Consider the following 24012-nt stretch of genomic DNA (forward strand, 5'->3'; position numbering starts at 1 on the left):
CCTACTGGTGAGCTTCAGCCTGGCAAACACAGAAAGACTGCCAGCACAGCAGCCTCGGAAAAATTCAGGAAAGAGGAGAGGAACCCAAGGGCTAGGCAGGATGCCTACAAGCCCAGAGAAGGAGATTGGGGGAGGGGGAGTGCCAATCACATAGCAATTAGTCAATCAACAAGCAGTTATTTAACACCTGCTAAGCTCTAGGGACACAAGGAAGAAAGGCAATAGCAAGGCAATCACGGTGCAGTGAGAAAGGCATCCTGAGCTTCACGGATGCTCCCCAAAGACTTTTCTTCTGCAGGCTATCAATCAGTCTAGCAACCAATCCACAGTTCTTTCAGAAGTTCCCACTGTACCACCCTCAGGCATAGTGCTAGGCTCTAGGGATGCCAAAAGAGAATTAAAAGAGCCCCTACCCTCAAGAGTTTCTGTTCTCACAACAGGACCATATACTCCTAAGGAATGATCTCAAGGTCCATGATTTGAGGCAGAGGATCAAATGTGGACCTTGAACAAGGAGGCTTGAGTTCAAATCAGACACTAGCCATACATAGTGTGTCTGAGCCTCAGTTTTCTCATCTGTAAAATAAGAAGAGCTACTCAATGGCCTTTATGATCCCTTTAACTCTATGATCTATGACCCTATTCCTCTAAGGTCCCCTTCCATTCTAAATCCTCCTCAGCCAACATCCCCCCATCTCTGTTTCAGGATGTGGCCTCACTCAAATCTGTCCCTTTTCCCATCTACGATTTTGATAAAGAATGAGGCTCTCGGTATGGAGTCACCTTTCCAGATCACCCTCAAAGACACTCTCTCCCATTAAGCTGACCTCCTGCTGCTTCCCATTGGCAGTAGAATGACTGTCCCTGTAGCTTCCCGATCGGCTCCCTGACCCCATTCTCCCCCTCTTCCCTCCACTCTCCATCCGGCTGCCATGCTGATGCTCTTGAGCCAAGCTGCCTGCCGAGGAGCACGGATGGTGCTGCATTCACCCAGGGGAGAGCAGTGCAGACCACAGCCCTTACCTCTGTGGGGTTAAATCTCAGGTGATTGCACATGATGTTAAAGGTCCCATTCAGGGATTTGAATCCTTCCACATACTTCGTCAAGAAGAGCCAGGGGTAGCCCAGGTGGAAAAGCTGCCCTGCAGGGAGGGCCACCGTGAGGTTCTGCTTCTCTGTGAAGCGATACAAGATGTTCATGATGGTGCTGCTGGCAGTCTTGTGGGTCTTCAGGAACATAATGTTGGTCACAGGATGGAAGGATTCCTGGTCACTGAAGAGGCTGAGGAGAGAAGAGTGGAAGATGTCTTCCATCAGTTTCTAAAGCTGTTACCAATAAAGTCTTCTTGTTCACTGTGGACGGAAGAAAACCTTGGCTAACAATTTCTCTAGCTCGTGCACCTCCTGAGCTCCAAGTCCAAGGCACCCGCTACATGCTGGCTATCTCTGCCTGGAGGTTCTGAAGGCATCTCAAACGTAACACGTCCAAAATGGAACTCATGACCTTCCCCTCCATCTCCCTCCGAAATTCCCCACCTTGGTGAGGGTGCCCCAGCCTCCCAGTCTCGAGGTTTGCAACCCTGAAATCATCTTCGATTCTCCATTCTTCCTCATCCCACATAGCTGTGCAGGTGCCAAGTCTTGTAGATTCTATCTCCACAGCTCTTGAAATGCCTTTCTCTGCCCTTCCAAATTGCCCATTCATGCACTCACGTGAAACTTGGTCTTTGTCCTTATTTTCTTCTTCTCCTTCCAATTCTCCCAGACCACCTTTTCTCAGTCAGTCAACATCTATTAAACCCTTAACTATGTGCCTGGAACTGTTTACCTCTGAGATCCCCCCACTCTGTAGTCTGTCCATTTCATGAGCTGTCACTCTGGCCTCAGCCCTGTACCCCTAGCACCCTCGTCCTGCCCATTCTCACCCCAGCTAGCCCACATCACCTGATCCCTCTGTTCCAGCTCCTGTCTGTTCCTGTCTCTACCACTCAAAAGACAAATGCTGAACCTTCGTGCTTCTCAAAATGTTCTATTGGTGAGGTCTTGGGAATTTTATACTTTTTCCAGAGTCAAGTCCGCCACTAAAATCCTCCCCTGACCCCTCATAGTAGCATGGAGGTGATTCTGGGTCTTTGGAGGCTGAGTTAAAGGAGCCCAACTTCCCATCGGTCCAGTTTCAAGTCAAATGTAAGCTCCTTGAAGGCAGGGACTGGATTTTCGTTTCTTTGCCTTTCTCTTGATCCCCAGCACTTAGCTATGATGGCTGGCACACAGTAAGTGATTAATAAGTGGGTTTTGGTCTGTGGATTTTGTGCTCACTGGGTTCAGAGTCCCATCAGCATAAAGGATTCAGGGTGAGAAACATTTTGGCCCTTGCTCGGCCCCAGGCACCCAAAGGGATGAGAAAAGTACAAAAGGGCCAAGACTAAAGCCAGTGTTTGACAGAGTTATCCAGTGACTTCTTCAAGATAACCTGGTGCTTTTTCAAAGCCATGAGTGTAAGGTGCTAAGGACTAGGAGTTCAGAAGGGAAAATGATCTGGGGAAGGCACACTCAAGCACATAGAGTGTATCCTCAGTCCATCAATCAGGCATTTTCTTCTCCCTAAATCCCACACCATCTTCCAATAGGATCCTTTTGTTTCCTGCAGTCCTTTCTACTACAGAGCCTAACATTGTGCCTCTGACTCACTGAGAACTACAGACCCCTGAAGCATCCATCTCTCTGCCAATTAAGACCTTTCCAGACTGGCAATGCCCCTGCTACCTCAGGCTGGACCCTCTGACTCCACAAGGCTACTTCTGTTCAAAGGGGTCTACCAATTTAGAGCCAGAAAGAAGTAACTCCTAGGCAGTGTAAACCTTAAAATTTCTTAGACTTATAAATGTTGGAAATTTCACCATTGGGAAATTTCATACTTGAAAAATTTCCTACTGATAGTCTATTAGAATGTGAACCCCCCTTTGGCATGGGAGGTTCCTTCTCCTCCCTACTTAAGATTACTTTAGGACAGAAACCTTTTGCTGAACAATGGAAAGGACTTTGACCTATGCTTAAGCATAGAACAGGAAGTTCTTTGAGTCATGATTGATTTTAGAATTGATACAATAGAGATACTTGGAATGACAGAACCAGGTCTTGGAAACTACAATCTCCACCCTATTCAGAGTAAAAGAATTTAGGAAGGGCTGCAGCAAAGATCAAGATTTAATTATTTGAGAATATGACCTTCAACAGACATATGCAAAGCCACAGACCTCTGGGCGGTCCTGGGTTAAGCTAGAGCCACCATTGGCACAGGGAAGACATGGACAGTGATTAGTAGATGTGAGAACTGAGGGGAGGGAACTTGGATGGTTTCCTTAAAGATAGAGGGGTCTGAGGACTAGGGGGGTGGTTGGAGAGGTTGTGCTCTGAGAGGTTGTGCTCTGAGAAGCTTGCTCTGAAGGAAGCTGGAGGTGGAGGCCCCTGAGACTGTTTCTCCATTTTGGTCATGTGAGTGATAGGGACTGATCTCTTTTCTTTGCCTCAGCTATCTAAGGGCTTGGGCCTTTTGGCCCAGCCTAAACAGAGGGGGTATTTAAGCCCTATTCCCTTCTCTCTCTCTCTCTCTCTCTCTCTCTCTCTCTCTCTCTCTCTCTCTCTCTCTCTCTCTCTCTTTCTCTCTCTTTCTCTCTCTCTCTCTCTCTCTCTCTCTCTCTCTCTCTCTCTCTCTCTCTCTCTCTCTCTCTCTCTCTCTCTCTCTCTCTCTCTTAAACTCCATAAAAGGTTGACTGCTGAATTGAGTTTTCATTAAGGAATTACATAGCTGAATTCCTTGGTGACCTTAAATTAATATATAGCAGTCTTTTAAAGTGATTTCCTTGTCACAGCAGCGAGGTGGCAAAGGGGACAGAGCACTGGGTCTTGAATCAGGAAGGACCTGAGTTCAAATCCAACACTTATTAGCTGTATAGCCCTGGGCAAGTCACAACACTGTCTCAATTTCCTCATCTGTAAAATGAACTGGAGAAGGAAATGGCCACTCCAGGATCTTTGCCAAGAAAACCACAAAATGGGGTCACAAAGATTCAGACAAAACCGAGCCAACCCTCCTCATCTTACAAATGGAAAAACTGTCCATTGGGGAATGGCTGACCAAGCTGCGCTGCCTGATTGTGGCGGAATACTATTGTGTTCTCTAAGAAATGACAAACAGGATGATGACTTCAGGGAAGACTAGAAAGACTTCCATGAACTGTTGCAAAGTAAAGTAAATAGAACAAGAAGAACACTGAACACAGTGGCAGCAATACTTTGACAAACAACCATGGCTGACCCAGTGATCCAAGACAACAGCAAAGACTCATGATGAGCTCTGCCTCCAGAGAAAGAACTGGTGGCACCAGAATGCAGACGGAGTCCTTCTTTTTCACGCTCTTTCCACTTCTTTTTGTGTGTTTGAGATCTCTTCCACAAAATGACTAATAGGGAAAGTGTTCTGTGTGACTGCACATGTGAAATCGATATTCGATGGCTTACTGCCTCCAGGAGGGGGTAGAGGTGGCTGAGAGGGAGAGAATCTAAGAACTCGACACTTTAAAGTGAATATTTTAAAAATGCTTTTACATGTCGTCTGGAAAAAATAAAATACTTTTTTAATGGAAAAACTGAGGACTAGAGAGATAAAGAAATCTACCTAAGGTCACACAAGGAGCAAATGGTGGATCTAAGTCTTGAACTCACTTCCTCCAATTCTAAAAACAGCAAACACTCTTCTCCCTCCACCATCTTACCCCACCTGCTTCCTGTCCAATCCATGCGGCTTATATGCATAGACAACCCAGTGTGTCAAGCCCCCACAGAGCACATCTGTACTGACAACCAACTTACGGGACCAGAAATCTGACTTCTGTGTTGAGAAAGGTTCCCAAGAGGAGGACCAAGAGCACCAGGAGGATGACGAGGACACGGAAGTACCTGGAATGACATTGCAAAAAAGAAGCATTCAGCCTTTGCAGAGGTGAAAGGACTGAGCTCCCCTCCCCCCAATCTGCAAGGTTTGACGGCTTGCTAACACCTCCTCCTCTACCTCTGGCTATCGAGCTTCCTCATCCTTCTCCCCCAATTCCTGTGATTCAAGTCACCATCTTCCAGGACAAACCCCCATTCCACAAATGAGGAAAGAAAGCCCAGAAGAGGGAAGCAACATGCCCAGTCACCCAGGCGGTCAACAGTAGAACTGGGACTTGAACCCACATTACTCTGAATCTTCCCTGACCCCTCATGGATCATACATGCACCTGTGGCCTCCACCAGGGGGGTTCTTTGGTTCTCATCTTAACCACTGCAATCCCCCAAAGCAAAATGGAGGCAAAGTCTTTCCTTTCCTGTAAAACGGAGTGGCTGGGATGGAACCCTTCTGTACACAAGAAGCCAAGATGGGAAGGGGCCTCTCAAGGCCTTCCTGCCCATCCCCTTGTGTGGGCTGAATACCTCCCCTTCATCCCAGAAAGAGCTGCTCGACCTGTTCTGGAAGCCCACCAGGAAGTTTTCACAACCTTTCTTGATGATGCCATCCAGATTAGTGTTGCACAACCCTTTCACCAGGAAATTTTCCAGTGGCCTGTAGCTTGGGGGGTTGAAGGCTGGGCAGATTATCTCTAAGCACTCTTCTATCTCCTTAGGGAAAGGTACTGGGCAAACATAAAATATAACACCACCACCACCACCCCCTTCATTCAACTAGAACAAGGAAATGTGATGTTATGGAAGATCAGTGGCTTTAGAGGCCAAAGACAGTTCAAATCCTGTATTCTTGTTTGGTCATCTCAGAGCCTCGGTTTGACTTTTTTGGGGTCTCCCCTATCAGTCCACCAGCTCACTCACCCACCATGAACCTACCTTGATGTCTACCCCTACTGAGTCCCCAGAGAGCAAAGGGAGAGAAGACCCTGGAAATGGTCTTCTCCCTTTTTGTGGGAGTAGAAACACAGAAGAAAAACAACTGCTTGATCACATGGGTTGATGGGGATATGGCTGGGGATGTAGACTCTAAACGATCACCCTAGTGCAAACATCAGCAACATGGAAATAGGTCTTGATCAATGACACATGTAAAAACCCAGTGGAATTGCGCTTCGGCTATGGGAAGGGGTGGAGGGAGGGGATGGAGGGAAAGAATATGATTCTTGTAACCAAGGAATAATGTTCTAAATTGACTAATTAAATAAAATTTTCAAAATAAAAAAGGATTCTCTACAACATTCAGTCCACTTTGAAATTGTAAAGATCATCTGGAAGTAAGATGGTGTGATAGGCCTGGAGTCAGGAATTCCTGAGTTCAAATCTAATCTCAATTGTGGAAAAATATTCTAAATTAATTAATTAAATAAAATTTTCCAGATATTAAAAAAAAAGAAATCTAATCTCAGATACTAGCTGGGTAACCCTGGGAAAGTCATTGAATCTATTTGCCTCAGTTTCCTCAAATTTAAGATGAAGATATAATAGCACCTACCTCTCAAATGAAATATTTTAGAGCACTTAGTACAGTGCCTGGAACATTGTTGTTGTTGTTATTCAGTTGTTTTAGTAATCATGTCTAACTCTTTATGATTCCATTCAGAGTTTTTTGACTGATTCTGAAGTGGTTTGCCATTTCCTTCTCCAGCTCACTTTATAGATGAAGAAACTGAGGCAAACAAGGTTAAATGACTAGTCCAGGGTCACACATCTAGTAAATATCTGAGGCTAGATTTGAACTCATGATGAGTCTTTCTGACTCCAGGCCCAGCACATTATCCAAACATAGAAAGTATTCAATAAATGTTTATTTCCTTCCCTCCCTCCTTCATCATATGTAGATGATTCTCATAAATAATTTATCTAAATGGGAAAGTAGGCATGTAGGTTGATAGCTATTGGAGTTCCTTCCATTTTCTTTTGGAAATATTAACAAGTCCAAGACTTCTTCTACATGTCTAATATCTTTCACCTCCTTCAGGTACTTTGTGAATCATTTCCTCAATGCCCTCACAATATGTCGTCTCACTTCCAGCATGGATTTGCTCTGTATATTGGCCCAGTTAGGCTGGTTTTCTTGCCTTTGTTTCAGCAAACACTTGGGTTCCAGAGGGAGAGCCCTGACTCCACTTTAAAGGACTTGCAGGATGATGGAGGCCATTCCAAGCAAGCATGGTGTTGGGTCCATGGAATAGACTCTTTCTAAAGAAAATGTAGACCAGGGACTCCTGGGTCATTTCTTTGGTCACTAGCTTGAGAGCTAGGTTGAAGATAATTGACAATGTAGCCAAAAAGTTGCCTACTCAGTAGGTTAAAAAAAGAACCAATTTCTCCTTTTCTTCTTTTTCAAACATGTAGCTTAGAACTGATAGTTCTACCTCAGACTTCCAGAAAGGGGCAGATGAGGAGGATCTCTCTGCATTCCTCTTCTCCCCAACACCATCTATGGTGACCACCCAAAGATGGCAACAAGAATACATGCTAGGATCTCAAGATTCTAGCTAACTCTTATACGTTGTGTTTTCTCTCCTGAATGTAGATGGTTCTCATCTTGGTGACAACCTCATGAGTATAAGAGATCAGGAGAGCTTCATTCCAGATAGTGGTTACCCAACAACTTCTCAGAAGAGAAAACAGTCACCAGCAAGAGTTTACTACAAATGAAAGGATAATAAGTAAGGTCCAAGCCAAGCTACACCTTGCCAGCAGATGTCATCTTGGGAATTGCCCAAATATCCTGGGTCATAAGTAAAAGTGAAGTTTCTGTTCAGTAGTTTCACAAGTCCCCCACGTGTCATTATCTTCCAAGAAAATATAATAAAAGTAATGTGTTATGTATGGTATCATGTTTTACTTGTTTGTCAATGGCTGCTTGAGTCTGTGGTGTTTGAAGCATTTCCTTTGTGGGGGGACATGAATAGGCCCTAGATATAATATCTACTGCTTTGTATATTGAGTAATTTTTAAAAAGGGACCTTGGCCATCCCTTTCATGGAGACCTTAATCATTCATCAAACCTAAGCTTTGTTTAAGGGATGAAAGGAACAAGAGAGCATGAGAAAAGAATGGTCTGTCTCTCTCCTTTTGGGTCACAGGCTCCCACATCTGCCCAAGCCAGAAGGCTCCCTTTGTGAAAGGAGGGGGCCCCTATTCTTTAGGTAACATCTTTTTCTTAAAACCCTCTCCTTCCATCTTAGAATCAATACTGTGTGTTGGTTCCAAGGCAGAAGAGCAGTAAGGGCTAGGCAATTGGGGTTAAGGGACTTGCCCAGGGTCATACAGCTAGAAAGTGTCTAAAGTCAAATTTGAACCCAGAACCTCCTGTCTCTAGGTCTGGTTCTCAATCCACTGAGTCAACTCTCTGTCCCTATATGTAATATCCTTATTAGGAACAAACCTCCTAGATTTTACCAACAGCTCAGGGAGAACATCTTTCCCAAAGGGGTTTTGTTCTGGACTGGCAGAAGTCCCAAATTCATCCCAAGAGCAGCCTGGCCACAATAAGAAGGAATCAGGCCTCTCTCTGATTCATCCTATCCCCACCCCAGAGTATAAATTGGAAGAAAATCTCTTAAACACAGGATTTAATTTTAGTTCTTAGGGATTCTTCAAAAGGGATTAGTGGGGTCCCTTTTCAAGAAAGGTATTCAAGGGTAAAATCAATATTAGGTATAGGACAGCTATTTACTTCCTTCATTACAAAAGAAATGTTCAAAATACAAGACTCATAAGTACACAGTAATAGATATTTAAAAATAAGAGAATACCCACCACACCCATTACATGCCCCAGAGAGGAAAAGCAAATCCCTGAACAGAGAGTTCCCATTCACTAAAGCTTTGAGCTTTCAGAGAAGTGGTCAAGTCCAACCCTTCTGGCCAGCAAGACAATGATCCTGTCTGAGGTCATCTTCCTCTCCCAGAATTATACCAACAGGAAGCATCTTCTTGAGTAGAATAGGTACCATCAACCCAAGAACTTCCAACCTCTCAAGCTCATAAGCAAAGCAACACACTCCAAAGAGAGGCAGAGTAAAGACTTTTTGTACTTCTCAGAGCCTTTTGGGGAAAGGGGCCAGGTCCCTTACCTCAGTTGCTCCCAGGCACCAAAACAACATTAAGGAGAAGCAGTATCATTGCAAAGTGCCTGTCCTTCAACACATCCCCCAAACAAGGGAGTGAGATACTCTGATCTAGCCCCACCATTCTTAGATCATCTTTGTGACAAGGAAGAATTCAATGTGGGGAGGTAGAGAGAGAAATAGTTATTTTAAAGACACAAACCAAAAGTATTAAATTGGAGGAAAAATAAAACATGTAAAACAGCACCGCTATTGGTGGCTATAGTTGCTTAAACACACACACACACACACACACACACACACACACACACACACACCCCAAACAAATACTGCATATCAAGCACATATACCCATCACGCACTAAAAAACCACATCACACACATACATACACACACACACACACACACATACACACACACCTCCCATACTTTTGATAATCTGGATTTGACCAGGACTGCCTAGGGTTGCCACATGTACTACTTTGCCCATTAGGGGTAGCTGAAAATGGGATTGACAAAGAGTCCAGGTGCTACTAACTGCTTTAATTTATCAAAGAGAAGAGGAAGGGGAGAAGTCAGGTGGCTTAGTGGATAGAAAACCAGGAGATCCTGGGTACAAATCTGGCCTCAGATACTTCCTAGCTATAACCCTGGGCAAGTCACATAACCCCCAGCTCTTACCACTCTTATGCCTTGGAATCAATACATGGTACTGATTCTAAGATGAAAGGTAGGGTTTTTTAAGAATAGGAAGGACCCTGGGGAATAGGCTCTATTGCCTCACTTAGAAATTGTTCTCCTGAGAACAGTCAACAAGCCTTTGGTAAGTGCTGCCTATATCTGGCTAGAGATGCCTGCATTTCAAGTTTTCAGTGTCTTTCATAATTTCCTGGGGAAAATCATCTGGAGGGAATCTCTCTCTCAAAGCAAGAAGCTAGACAACTTGCATGTCTGGAGTATTGGGTAAGCAATCACCAATGAGGAAATCCTTTGTAAATAGACTTTGAGGAAAATGACAGATGGAGGGAAAATAGGGACACTAGTATACTGTTGGTGTAGTTGTGAACTGATCCAACCAGTATGGAGAACAATTTGGACCCGGGCTCAAAAGGTTTTAAAACTTTGCATACCCTTTGATCCAGCAATAACACTCTTAGTTCTATACCCCAAAAAGATCAAAGGGAAAAGAAAAGGACCTCCTTGTACAAAAAAAGAAACTTAGTATAGAAAGTTATTTTGGTGACAGGGTAGATTCAAACTCAGAAGACAACAAAATTCAAAGCCTGCAAGAAGAATATGAATTGCTCTCAGTTCCAAAAAGAATTAATGGAAGAGCTCAAAAACATTTTTGAAAATCAAATAAGAGTGTTAGAAGAAAAATGGGAAAGGAAATGAGAATGATACAGGAAATTCATGAAAAAAGTCAATGGCTTGGTAAAGGAAGCACAAAAATACCTTAATTAATAACTTTAAAAAAGAAGAAATTAATACTTTTAAAAACAGAATAATGTGAGTGCTAAAAGAGACACAAAAAATCCAAAGAAAACTCTTTTAAAAAGCAGAATTGGCCAAATGGGAAAAGATATACAAAAATACACTGAAGAGAAAAATGTCTTGAAAGATAAAATGGCCCTTTGGGAAAGAGGTACATGAATTCACTGAGAAAAAAAAAAGAATCTGTATAAAGTATAATTGGCCAAACAGTAAAGGAGGTACAAAAGCTCACTCAAGAAAATCATGCTTTAAAAATTAGAATTGGGCAAATGGAAGCTAATGACTCCATAAGACATCAAAAACAATCAAAGTCAAAAGAATGAAAAAATGGAAGAAAATGTAAACTATCTCATAGGAAAAACAACTGACCTGGAAAATAAGTTCAGGAGAGATAATTTAAGAATTATTAGACTGCATGAAAGCCATAATCAATAAAAAGAACTTAGACATCATCTTTTAAGAAATCATCGAGAAAAGCTGCCCTGGTATTCTAAAACCACAGGACAAAATAGAAATGGAAAGAATCCACCCATCAAGAAAGAAATCCCCAAAGAAGAACTCCCAGGAACACTATAGCCAAATTTCAAAATTCCCAGGTAAAGTAGAAAATATTGCAAGCAGTAAAAAAGAAACCATTCAAATATTGTGAAGCCATGGTCACAATAACACAAGACTTATGTAAACCTTAAAATTTCTTAGACTTATGAATGTTGGAAATTTCCCCATTTCCAACATTAGGTAGGGAGGGTCCTTCTCCTCCCTACCTAAGACTACTTTAGGACAGAAACCTTTTGCTAAACAATGGAAAGGGCTTTGACCTATGCTTAAGCATAGAACAGGAAGTTCTTTGAGTCATGATTGATTTTAGAATTGATATAATCTCCACCCTACTCAGAGTAAAAGGATTTAGGAAGGGCTGCAGCAAAGGATCAAGATTTAATTATTTGAGAATATGACCTTCAACAGACATGTGCAAAGGGGCAGACCTCTGGGTGGTCCTGAGTCAAGCTAGAGCCACCATTGGCACAGGTAAGACATGGACAGTGATTGGTAGATGTGAGAACTGAGGGGAGGGAACTTAGATGGTTTCCTTAAAGATAGTGGGGTCTGAGGACGGAGAGGAGGTTTTGCTCTGAGTGAGGTGGCTCTGGATGGGTTGGAGAGGTTTTGCTCTGAGAGGTTGTACTCTGAGAAGCTTGCTCTGAAGGAGGCTGGAGGTGGAGGCCCCTGAGACTGTTTCTCCATTTTGGTCACGTGAGTGATAGGGACTGATCTCTTTTCTTTGCCTCAGCTATCTAAGGGCTTGGGCCTTTTGGCCCAGCCTAAACAGAGGGGGTATTTAAGCCCTATTCCCTTCTTTCCCCCTTTCTCTCTCTCTCTCTCTCTCTCTCTCTCTCTCTCTCTCTCTCTCTCTCTCTCTCTCTCTCTCTCTCTCTCTCTCTTCTCTCTCTCTCTCTTTCTCTCTCTCTCTCTCTCTCTCTCTCTCTCTCTCTCTCTCTCTCTCTCTCAATACCTTTCTTCCTCCTGTTTGTAATTAAAAACTCCATAAAAGGTTGACTGCTGACTTGAGTTTTCATTTAGGAATTACATAGCTGAATTCCTTGGCAACCTTAAATTAATATATATCAGTCTTTTAAAGTGATTTCCTTGTCACACTTAGAAGCTTCTACATTAAAATATCTGAGGGTCTGAAATATAATATTCCAGAGGGCAAAGGAGCTTGGACCTCAAACAAGAATCACTTACTCAGGAAAACTGAGCATAATCCTTCAGGGGGAAAAATGGATATTCAGTGAAGATGCAGACTCAAACATTCCTGATGAAAAGACCAGAGTTGAATGGAAAATTTGACTCTTAAACACAAGACTCAACAGAATCATAAAAAAGGTAAATAGGAAAAAGAAACAAAAGACATTGAACAAAAAAACACCAAAGAACCTTATCATTATTAGGGCAGTTAGAAGGAAAATACATAGACAGACAGTCAGGGTGTGAGTTTAATATGATGTAATGATATAAAAATTTAAATTAAAATGAGGCATGATAAAGAGGAATACACTGGGAGGAGGGGGAAGGGAAAAATAAAATGGAGCTAATTATTGAACCTGAAAGAGGCATGTGGAGGGGAATATCAGATGGGAAGAAAGCATGTAAATTTTACTCTCATCAGGATTGGCTCAGGGAGGGAAGAAGATACACAATAAATTGGGCATAGAAAGCTATCCTACCCCATAGGACAGTGATGATGAACCTATGGCACACGTGTCAAAGATGGCACAAAGAGCACTCTCTGTGGGCATGCAGCTGTCCCCCTAAGTTTGTTACTAGAAAGGTAGAGGGACTTGAGTGGAGCTGCTCCCCTTCCCCTCTCCACTGTGCCTGATGACATTTTTTCTTATCCTCCACCCAGCAGCCCAATGGGAGCACACAGAGGGCAAGGTGGGCAGCTCACAGTCAGCAGAGCTGGAGGGGTGTTGAACCCTTGGGCCACTCCCCTCTCCTCTCCACACTCTCTGAGAATATACCTCACTTCACCCACCCCTCTGCCCAGCAACCCAATGGGAGAGCTTTCTTCCCCTGTGTGGGGTAAGGGGGGCAGAGCACACCTGGCACTTGGGGGGGAGGGCATGGCATCCCATCTCTAAAGGGTTCACCATCACTGCTATAGGAAAATAGGAGGGCAAGGGAATGGGGTGCTGATGGGAGAGGTGGTGGTCAGAAACCAAACAAGGGGAAATAGGTTGGAAAGTAATACACAGAAATCTTAATGGTGGAAATTTGTTTTACAAATCTCTCTAAATAAAGGGCTAATTTCTCAAATACATAGAGGAATGTGTTGAATATATAAGAATGCATGTCATTCCCCAACTGATAAATAATCAAAGGAAATGAACAGGCAATTCTCACAACAAACTAATTAAGCCTCACTATAGCCATGCAAAACAATGCTCTAAATCACTATTCATTGGAGAAATACAAATTCAAACAACTCTGAGGTACCATCTCATGCCTATCAGATTGGTTATTAAGGCAGAAAAGGGAAATGACAAAATGGAGAGGATATGGGAAAGCTGGGATCCGTTTGAATGCATTGTTGGGAGAGCTATGAATTAATCCAATCATTCAGGAGAATAGTTTGGACTTGGGCCCAAAGGACTATGAAACAGTACATACCCTTTGACTCAGCAATACCATTACTAGATTTACATTCCAAAGAGATAAAAAAAGGGGGGGGGGGCGGGCGGAGAACCTATATGCACAAAAATATTTAAAGCATTTCTTTTTAGCAGGAGAAAGATCTGGAAAGTGAGGGGATTCCCATCAATTGGGGAATGGCTGAGTAAGATATAGATTATGATTATAAGGGAATGCTATTGTGCTGTAAGAAATGACAAAGAGGAGAAGCTCAGAAACCTGGAAAGACTTACATGAACTGAAGTAGAGTGAAATAAGCAGAACCAGGAGAATGTTGTACAGTGAAAGGAGTACTTTCCAATGAACAACTGTGAATAACAGCTATTCTCAGCAATACAATGATCCAAGACCATCTCAAAGGACTCATGATAAAAAATGTCATCTGCTTCCAGAGAAAAAGAACTGAGTCTGAATCCAGATCAAAGCAAAATTTTTTCACTTTCTTGTTTTTTCTTATTCAAGTTTCCTTCCCCAAAAGGTTTAATATGGGGAAATATTTTACATGATTGCACATGTAAAATATATATGGGATTGCTTTCCATCTCAGGGAAGGTGGGGGTTGGGGGAGGGAAGGAGAGAATTCAAAAATCTCTATTCTTTTTAAAATATTGGAAGTTGGTTTTACATATAATTGGGGGGAATAAAATAATACTTAATACCTTAAAAAAAGAAATAATAAAAGGAATGGTTTCAGAAAAACCTAGGAAGACTTATGTAAACTGATACAGAGCAAAGTAAGCAGAACCAGAAGACCATTGTACACAATAACAGCAATATTGAAATGATGATCAATTGTGAAAGATTCCAACTGACATGGACACTGTACCCCCAGAAACCCAGGCAAACTATTATCAGGGAAACTCCCTTGCCTTTGCATCCTTGTGACTCTGAACCTAGAAACACCCAATGACACCCCCCCCCCAGGGTCCTGAGATGTTTATCCTCCTTGATTGTCCTCTAGATTTAAGATGGACAAAGAGATGAATCTTTATGCCCCCAGGCAGATCCCAATCAGATGACCACCTCACCCCACCAAATGCCTGAGGGCTTACCACTCTAAGTCAAGTCCTCACCATGACACAGCATCTGTTGTAAAGAGTATAAAATCCCCAGAACTTATGTCGTCTGGGGGAACAGCCTTTCCTTTCATGCTGTCCTCCCAGGGAACTGCTCCCCATCTTGCTGTTCCACCTTGCTGTCCTCCTGGCCATTCTCAACATTACATTCTAAATTAATAAATTTCTCTTTTTGTTTTTAAGCCAAGTTTTAGAGTCTTGCATTCTTGCAAAAGCTATCCTTCCCGAACACATCTGAACCTCATAACACAATCAAGACAGTGATCCAGGTAATTCCAAAGGACTTGCAATGAAAATGCCCATATAACTCCAGAGAGAGAACTGATGAACTCTGAATACAGATTGAAGAATATTCTTTTTTATTTTGCTTTCCTTGCATTTTTATGTTTTACATAACTTTATATGTGCAATGGGTGTTATATTTCTTGCCTTCTTGATGGAAAAGGAGAGGGTGATAGGAGGGAGAAGATCTGGAAATAAGAATCAACATTTTTAAATAATTTTTTAAATTTGTTTATAGACCTATTCACAAAACATCAAAATAACTGAAAGAATTTCAGTTACAGGTTAGTAAAAAATGTAAAGCTTCAGGCTTACAAGGGTTAAGGGAGAAGGAAGTGCTCCTTGGCTCAGGCTCTGGATTCTAGGGCCTGACTTAGAAAATGACCCCAAATTCTGTTCTTGAGCTTGCATTCCTGCTTTTAGCATCTTCCCTCCTCATCCTGAGCCTCTGAATCTCCTGTTATTATTATGTTGTTACCAATGGTGTCCCCCCAGAGCCATAATGATTTTTTATGATTATTCCAAATGTTTACAAATCCAAACAAAACAAGCATTTCCATGTACAAAGAAGATATTACACAAACAAAGTCACAAATCTCCTATGCAGTAATTGACTTTTCTTCATATCTACCCAATGGATTCCATCCACCAGTGTCCAACCCTTCCTACCCTCCTCCCATCCCATAAGATATCGTCATGGAAGCCGACATGTTCCTATAAGCTGAACCTTTCATGTTTTGCCTTTCTGTTCACTTGCTGGAGGTCACAGTCTCATTATTCTTCTAGAATGCTAGAGTTCTCCTCCTTTTGTCTCCTGCTGGATATTCCTGTCCAGATCGCAGCTCCAGTCTCGCCTCTTCCACTTTGGGGAGGAATTCAGTGTTCACAACTTTCAGACATTATTTGCTAACATTTAAATCACCAGCATTTGAAATTATGGTGAAGTCTCTGCCTAAGAAATCCATGAGACATACAATATAAGCAAAAGCCCACAGAAAAATCTGAGAAGAAATCCAGAACTTGAGTTCTTAAGCTTCTCTGAAATAACCATTTAAACCTCCAGCCATTGGTTGAAGACTTCTCTTTCGTCTTCTTCAACCTCTCGACCTGCTTCGCTTAAAACAGACTGTAGAGACAATATCCTTCCCTCATTAAATGAACCCCTCCTTGGCCAGCTTATCTTTGGATTGGTCTTTGTCACTGTTGGCCATTTATCTAAATAATTGCTTGCATCAGGTCCAAACTTCGAAACCATGTAACTTGAGGCTGTATTTCGAGGTGGTTCTTCCGCCTGCTGACTTTCCCCACCTTTTGGGGGGACAACAGATAAGCCGTTACCCATGTCCAATAGAGCCCAGGTGGCTATGGACGATGCAGCTCTGTGTACCCCACAGACGCCCAACTAACAATTCCTTAATTAAAGAGCGAGTTATTCCCAAACACCAGATGCGAGTCCTACCTCCGAGAGCCACTTACCTGGCCCTCTGCTAACTGGACTCCTGACCCAACCCCAAACAGGTTGTGTGAGGTACCTCAAGTCTCAGGATCCTTGTTAGCAGGAAGGCTCAGGCAGCCGGGACTTGGGATCTCGGTGGGACCTCCATTATGTCAACTAGAAAAAACACAGAACTATTAAATAGTCAAAATCACTCTTTAATCAAGGGCTAAAGGGGTTCAGTGCTAAAAGACCTCAGCACTAATAGGCCACGACAAGAAAGCTGCTCACTCCCCGCAACTGCACAGAGTCCCAGGATTGAACTCTGGATGCTCTGGTCACTGACCCATGGGAGTGCCAGCGACCCAGGATGGACTCCAGGAACAAAAGAACTTGGGGAACCCATATACCACTCTAGATGACCTGGGGGCTTCGCATGATAGGGACAGTTGATTGACTTTACAATGGAAAGAAAGGAGGATGCCCATTGTCTAGCGAAGTGGGACCTTCCCTCAGGGGGAAACCTCTCCTCTGACAAGGTCCAAACCTGGGGTTTCTACCTCCCAGCTAAATAAACTGGGGACTCCTAGTCTTCCAGGTTGACACAACACACAGCTTGATAACTCTCTGGGTGTCATTCCAAACTGCTCTCCAAAGAGGTTGGCGCCATACTATTTTATTGGACAGGAAAAAATGAGGAAGATGTGATGATAAGTAGAATGCAAAGAACACTGGACTGGGAGTCCAAGAACCTGGGGTCAGACTCTGCCTTCTGCAGCTCCTGTCCCTTGTAAGGTGGGCAAGTCTCTTCACATTCATCCGCTTCTGTTTCCTCATATGTAAAACAGGGAGATTGAGGAAAAAAAAAACCCAAAGTCCCCTCCAGCTCTAAACCTGTGATCATAGGATTCTTGGAAATGGAAACCTCCTTTGACTCCCCCTGCTCCCTTTGGCCAGCTGGTGAAGGTATTCAAGGAATGAGCTCTGTGTCAACTAGGTGGAGAGAGTGCTGGACTTGGAGTCAGGACAACCTAAGTTCAAATCTAGCCTGAGATACTCACAAGCTGTGACCCCGAGTAAGTCACTTGGCCTCCCTTTGCCTCAGTTTCCTCATCTGTAAAATGGAGGAGATAATATCTACCTTCTAGGGCAGTTGGGAGGATAAAATGAGACAATATTTGGGTGGTAGTCACATATAAGGAACCTATTTCAGCTTGAGGCAAAGAAATATTATGGGAGAAAAGTGTCTCCATCTGCACTCTGGCCAGCTGATAGGATGCTGGTTCCACTCCTCCTAGTCTTCCTCTCTACTCCAGACCTGTCATGCTCCAGGTCTATCTCAGAGATGCCCACCACCCAGAAATAAAAATAAGAGCCTTCATCAGAGATGCAACTAGCATACAGCAACTGAGTCTGGATGGCAGCATCATGGGGGGCACCCTAAATTGCCCCACCCCTATTTTTTCCCAGAGCTGGTTGCCAGCCCAGCTCAGTTTCCCACCCGCACTGAGTAACCATCTCCCAAGAGTCCCTCAACAGTCAGTCCCCTGTCCCTGGCTGCCTCCAATCAATCACTCAACACATTTCAGTATGTCTTAAAGAACAGGAAACAAAGTCAATGCTGACCAAGTCAATTGGGAAAAAAGAGAAGTCGTGGAGCAGGTAAATAGAATGACTTATTACTGTGCTCCCAAAAGTTCTGAATGTGATCAGTATAGAAAGCCTGGGGAAAGCATGGACTTATTCAAGTTCACATTACTGAGCCAGGAAAACCATCTACCCAGTGATAGAAGCAATGTAAATAGGAAGGATCACAAAGTAACTGAAACCAAAGCTGACTTTGGTTTTAGCCATGGTTATTGCCACACCCTGATAAACTCAGCTGGAGCCTCTGCCAGTGACTTACTGTCCTCCATGGTGGCCCCTGGGAAGCTTCCTCCATTGTGGTTCAGTGGAATAAGTCCAGGCTTCAGAGTCAGAGGACCCAGGTGTCTCTTCCTGCATGACAAGTAGCCTCACCTCTCTGGACCCATTCCCTTATCTGTAAAATGAGGGGGTTGGCCTAATTGGTCTCTGAGATCCCTTCCATCTCTAATCCTATGACCCAGCCTTCTCCAAAAGACCTGCCTCTCCCAAATCCTTTTCCCAAAAGAGCCACTCCTCTCATATCTGGAGTGGCCAGAAGACTGGGATTTCTCTTCTCCTATACTCTTCCCAATGGTGGCCCTCTCAAAAAAAAAATCAATGCATGGAGCATTGAATAATCAGTCTCCAACAATGGGAAAAGTTCCATGCAAAAGGGTTGTGAGGAGAACATGAATCATGGAATCATGGGAAAATATTCTAAAAAAAGTTTCCACTGAACCTTTAATTATCACTAAGCAAGGGTTCCTTTCTTTTCTAATAATCAGAGTTTCAGAAAACCATACTGGACTTTAATTCAGCCCAGATTTGAACTAAAATTATCAATTATCCTATGAGGGAGGAGTATCAGCTAGATGGCTCAGTGATAGAATATCAGGGGTGGAGTCAGGAGGTCTTGGGTTCAAATCTGCTTTCCAACAGTTCCTAGCTATGTGACCATTTATACCAATTGCCTATCCCTTGCCACTCTTGTGCCTTGGAGGTGATATTTGTATGGATTCTAAGAAGATAAGGGGCTTTGTTTAAGCTAATGTAATGTTAATTTCATGTTTCTTCTTCAGAAAACAGTTTTTTATCAAGTGTCCTCTCCTGTGGCAGAAAAAGCATTGCCTAGTTTCTCTCTGCACTGTTTTTTGTTTATAATTGGGTTTTGTGTATGTCCTAATAGTGTTAAATTTCTTAATTTCCTCTATCTCCTTTTCTCTTAGATTTTTCTCTGTTATCTCTAATTTTTCTTTTAAGTCTTGCATTTGTTTATGTTGTTCTGACTAATTATCATGGAGGTAATTAGCGGTTTCATATAATTCAATCAGACTTACAGTATCATATTTTGGGAAATAGTGTTTAAAAATTTTTTCAAGTGAAGTGTGCAACCCTTCAAAAACTGTCTTCCTACATGACTAGTAGACTCCTCACCATTAGCCTCTAAACCCATAATTGATTCTGCCATTTCTGAGAGATGATCAATGAATGTGGCTGGATGTTCCCCTTTGTTTTGCATGAGTTTCTCAAACCTAGCCCATGCATTAGGCTTCGAGTAACATTGCTTAACAACTTGGAGCAAGTCTTCCTTACATTTCCTTAAGTAGGACATGCTTGTTGGATTTACAAAATCTAGATCTTCCCTTTGCTCCTCAGTAGGCCAACTAGTTAAGTTGTTATCTGCTCTGGTCTTCGCAAAAAAATGGCATTGCTCATGGGGACTAAATAGTTCAGACAAGAGAAACTCTACATCTTCAAAGTCTGGGTCAAAGATCCTAAAAGCACGTTTCAGTTCTTTCTGCATCTTAAAAGGTTACTTGATGAATTTTGGCTTTCTGAACATCGTGTTCCAGGTCTTGGGATCCTTCAGTGTGGAAGCTGCCAGGTCTTGTGTGATCCTGATTGGTGCTCCTTGATATCTGAATTGTCTCTTTTTGGCTTCTTGTAAAACTTTCTCCTTAGCTTGGAAGCTCTTGAATTTGAAAATTACATTCCTGGGAGTTGTCTTTTGGGAATTTAGTATAGAGGGTGTTCTATGAACTCTTTCAATGTCTATTTTGTCCCCTTGTTCAAGAACTTCTGGGCAATTTTCTTGGATGATTTCTTGTAGTATGGTGTCAAGATTTCTGTTTATCTCTGGTTTTTCAGGTAGATCAATGATTCTCAAATTGTCTCTCCTTCCTCTGTTTTCCTGATATGTTACCTTGTCAGTGAGATATTTTATGTTTTCTTCTAATTTGTCAGATTTTTTACTTTGCTTTATTAATTCTTGCTCTTTTGCAAGATCATTGTCTTCCAGTTGCCTCATTCTGGTCTTTAAAGACTGGTTTTCCTTTTCAGTTTGGTCTGCCCTGCTTTTTGTGGCTTCCAACTGTTTCTCCAATTGGGAGTTCTTGTCTCTCAAACTATTGATTTCTCTTTGAATTATTTCCCATTTTTCTTACCAGAAGGTTTCCAACTTTTGGATAAGCTCCAATTTGAATTCTCCCAGAGCTTGTGGACAATTTCCATTTTTTTGTGAAGGTTTGGTTTTTGTTTGAATTTCATCCTCTTTTTCCTCTGTAGCCTGGGTTTTCCCTCCATAAAAATTTTCAAGAGTCACTCTCTTCTTCCTGTTTTTCTTGGAGGGCTGGTCTTGGGCACAATGAGGCATCCCTTTGGTGGTTTTCCCTTTCCTTTTTAGTCAGAAATCTGAGTGAGATGGGAAGGTTCTCTGTTTGTGGAGTTAAGGAGCAAGGCTTTTTCCTGAGGCAAGCTCTCGAATCTCCACAGCCTCCACTGTTTGCTAGAGCACCAGTGGTCTGTGCTCTCCAGTGCTCAGATGTTTCTGGTGCAACTGCTCTTAGGGATAGATCCTCAGCAGTCCTAGTCAGCTCCCAAGGACCTAGGGGTCCTTGCTCACTCTAGAGGTATCTTTTGCTCACTTACTGTTTGTGGTGCATGCTGGTTCTGTCTCTGGCTCCATAGGTGAGGTGGAGGAGGGTAGATCGGTTCACGTTTGGGTGCGAGCTTTTTCTCCTTCTTATAGTGTGGAAATGCTCTAACCCCACGTACCTTCAATTCTGTGCCCTACTGTACAGTCCCTCCATTCTTCTGAAGATAGTTTTTATGTTCTTTTGCAGTAGTCTATTTCATTGGGTGCTGAGGAGTGTGACAAGGAAATCACTTTAAAAGACTGATATATATTAATTTAAGGTCGCCAAGGAATTCAGCTATGTAATTCCTAAATGAAAACTCAAGTCAGCTGTCAGCCTTTTATAGAGTTTAATTACAACAGGAGGAAGAAAGGAATTTGAGAGAGAGAGAGAGAGAGAGAGAGAGAGAGAGAGAGAGAGAGAAAGGGGAGAGAAGGGAATAGGGCTTAAATACCCCTTCTGTTTAGGCTGGGCCAAAAAGCCCAAGCCCTTAGATAGCTGGGGCAAAGAAAGGAGATCAGTCCCTATTACTCACATGACCAAAATGGAGAAACAGTCTCAGGGCCCCCACCTCCAGCTTCCTTCAGAGAAAGCTTCTCAGAGCACTTCTCCAATCACTCCGAGCCAAAACTCTCCAACCACCACCCCCAGTCCTCAGACCCCTCTATCTTTAAGGAAACCATCCAAGTTCCCTCCCCTCAGTTCTCACATCTACCAATCACTGTCCATCATTTTCCCTATGCCAATGGTGGCTCTAGCTTAACCCAGGACCGCCCAGAAGTCTGTGGCTTTGCACATGTCTGTTGGAGGTCATATTCTCAAATAATTAAATCTTGATCTTTTGCTACAGCCATTCCTAAATCCTGTTAGGACTGAGTAGGGTGGAAATTGCAATTTCCAAGACTTGGTTCTGTCATTCCAAGTATCTCCATTGTATCAATTCTAAAATCAATCATGACTCAAAGAAATTCCTGTTCTATGCTTAAGCATAGGTCAAAGTCCTTTCCATTGTTCAGCAAAAGGTTTCTGTCCTAAAGTAATCTTAAGAAGGGAGGAGGAGGAACCTCCCATGCCAATGGGGTTCACATTCCAATAGCCAAGACCCACTATCAATAGGAAATTTTTCAAGTATGAAATTTCCCAATGGTGAAATTTCCAACATTTATAAGTCTAAGAAATTTTAAGGTTTACAGGAGAGGAAGCAACTCGTGTCTAGAGTGCTGCCATGCTTACCCAGAAGTCTCTCAATAAATTTTGGAAAATGTTTTTTCAGGGATTCAAGTTCCTGGGATGTAAACTGCCTGTTCACCTTGGATTGTACTACACCAGTTGTACTTGAAAGCTTGGTGACCTCCTTTAGTGGACAAATTTTTTCTGGTTCACTATCAGACTTAGTGTCCTTGTCACTTTCATTTCCCTTTGCATTGACCTTTGATATCTTTGCCTTTCTTTCATTTTCTTTGTGTGTACTATCTGCCAGACCATTGTTCTTGTCCTTAATCTGATCTAAGCCTTTTTCCTTGATCAATTCATCAAATAAATTCTTAATAACTTTTTCCAAGTTATTATCTATCACCAGTATCTGTTCTGCCTTTTTAGGGATAACAAATCTATAGATATTCTTCAAATAGGTCAGAGTCTGTAAAGCTGCCATAGAGATGATGTACACTGGAGTCAAAATCTGCCAGAGTATAAGTTCAGTTTGAAATGGCAACTGCAATATAAACATGGTGGTGTTGCCAATATAATCCAGAGAATCAAAAATCATGTGGGTCATTTTGCTATAGATTATATTGTAGACCCAAAACCCAGTAATGGCTGCCAGTACAACAGTTCCACAGAGTATTTGCGTAAACATTTTTTTCTTTGTTTCCTTAAGGATTGTAAATTCACTCTGTTTAGGGATTCCAGTCTGTAATAAATGATAATTTGAGAGTGTATCTTTGATTGATACTAGATGACTAATGGATCAAGGTTCGCCTACCTTCCTCCCTATTCCTCCCTCTTCAGAAGCCTTTTGGCTTCCCCTCCCCCCTTCTTCAGTCACTCAGTGTGAACTGTGAAGTTTCAATGAAATAGTTCTTAATCTTCTTTGTTAAGCAAGGGGTTTATTTGAGGAAGATAGGACAAGGATGGAGGATAAGGTAAGAAGGGTAGGTTTCCCTATTTTCTACAATGAGGGTTAGGAGGATATTGAGAGTATTGGCAATTTGGTCACTAGCATGAAACACAATCAGTCAGAGAGATATAAGGACAACTGTCTTTCCTCTTCTTCTTTCACCTCAGCCAGCCATGCAAAAGCCTTCAGCTTCCATCACCACCATCAGCCAAAAGCCAAGTCTTTCAGCTCAGTCCACCAGTTGGCTTGGTTCCAACTGTTTTTCCCAGTTAACATTCCAAATGGAATCTTCATTTGACTGACAGATGATCCATCCTCAGCTTTCTGTCCTTTGCATGCATTGTGAATTCTCTCCTCCACACTAATGAGGAATAACAGAGCTGAACTGGGCTTTAGGAAGGCAGGAAGCATAGCAAAGATAAGATAGAATGTTGGTCTTGGCCAAGCCTATGAAGGAACTGCTAGCTTAAATTCTAAATTCTAATTATTTTAATATTCTAATTTAATTCTAAGTTCAGGCTGTTTGGGGAACTGAAGGGTTAAGTGATTTGCCCAGAGCCAGGCTGGTTCAGAAGTGGCATGGAAACCAGATCTCTCCAGCTCCAAGACCAGCCCTCTAACTTCTAACCATCCTGCCTAGAGTAAGAAAGGGGACATTTTAAATGCTGCTCAGCATACTTTGGAGCAGACACAGCCTAGCCACCCTGAAAGAAGTCTTTGGCAGAGCCCTGATCCTTCCCAGGTTGTGCTATTTCAAGAATCAAAACCACATGGCATCCCCTAGAG

At 42.6% G+C, this 24012-nt stretch overlaps 1 protein-coding gene across 1 annotated transcript in view; it reads right to left on the reverse strand.

Moving 5' to 3' along the window:
• Positions 1–24012, reverse strand: part of GAL3ST2 (galactose-3-O-sulfotransferase 2) — a 74697-nt gene that overhangs the window by 18252 nt on the left and 32433 nt on the right. Inside the window, exons 2-3 of the mRNA XM_007502429.3 lie at positions 4873–4959; positions 1024–1282 (exon numbers count right to left, since the gene is read on the reverse strand). Of these exons, the coding sequence (XP_007502491.1) occupies positions 1024–1282; positions 4873–4959 (346 nt within the window). The remainder of the gene's footprint in view (positions 1–1023; positions 1283–4872; positions 4960–24012) is intronic.

Source organism: Monodelphis domestica, chromosome 8, assembly GCF_027887165.1.
Source record: "Monodelphis domestica isolate mMonDom1 chromosome 8, mMonDom1.pri, whole genome shotgun sequence".
NCBI classification, from domain to species: domain Eukaryota; kingdom Metazoa; phylum Chordata; class Mammalia; order Didelphimorphia; family Didelphidae; genus Monodelphis; species Monodelphis domestica.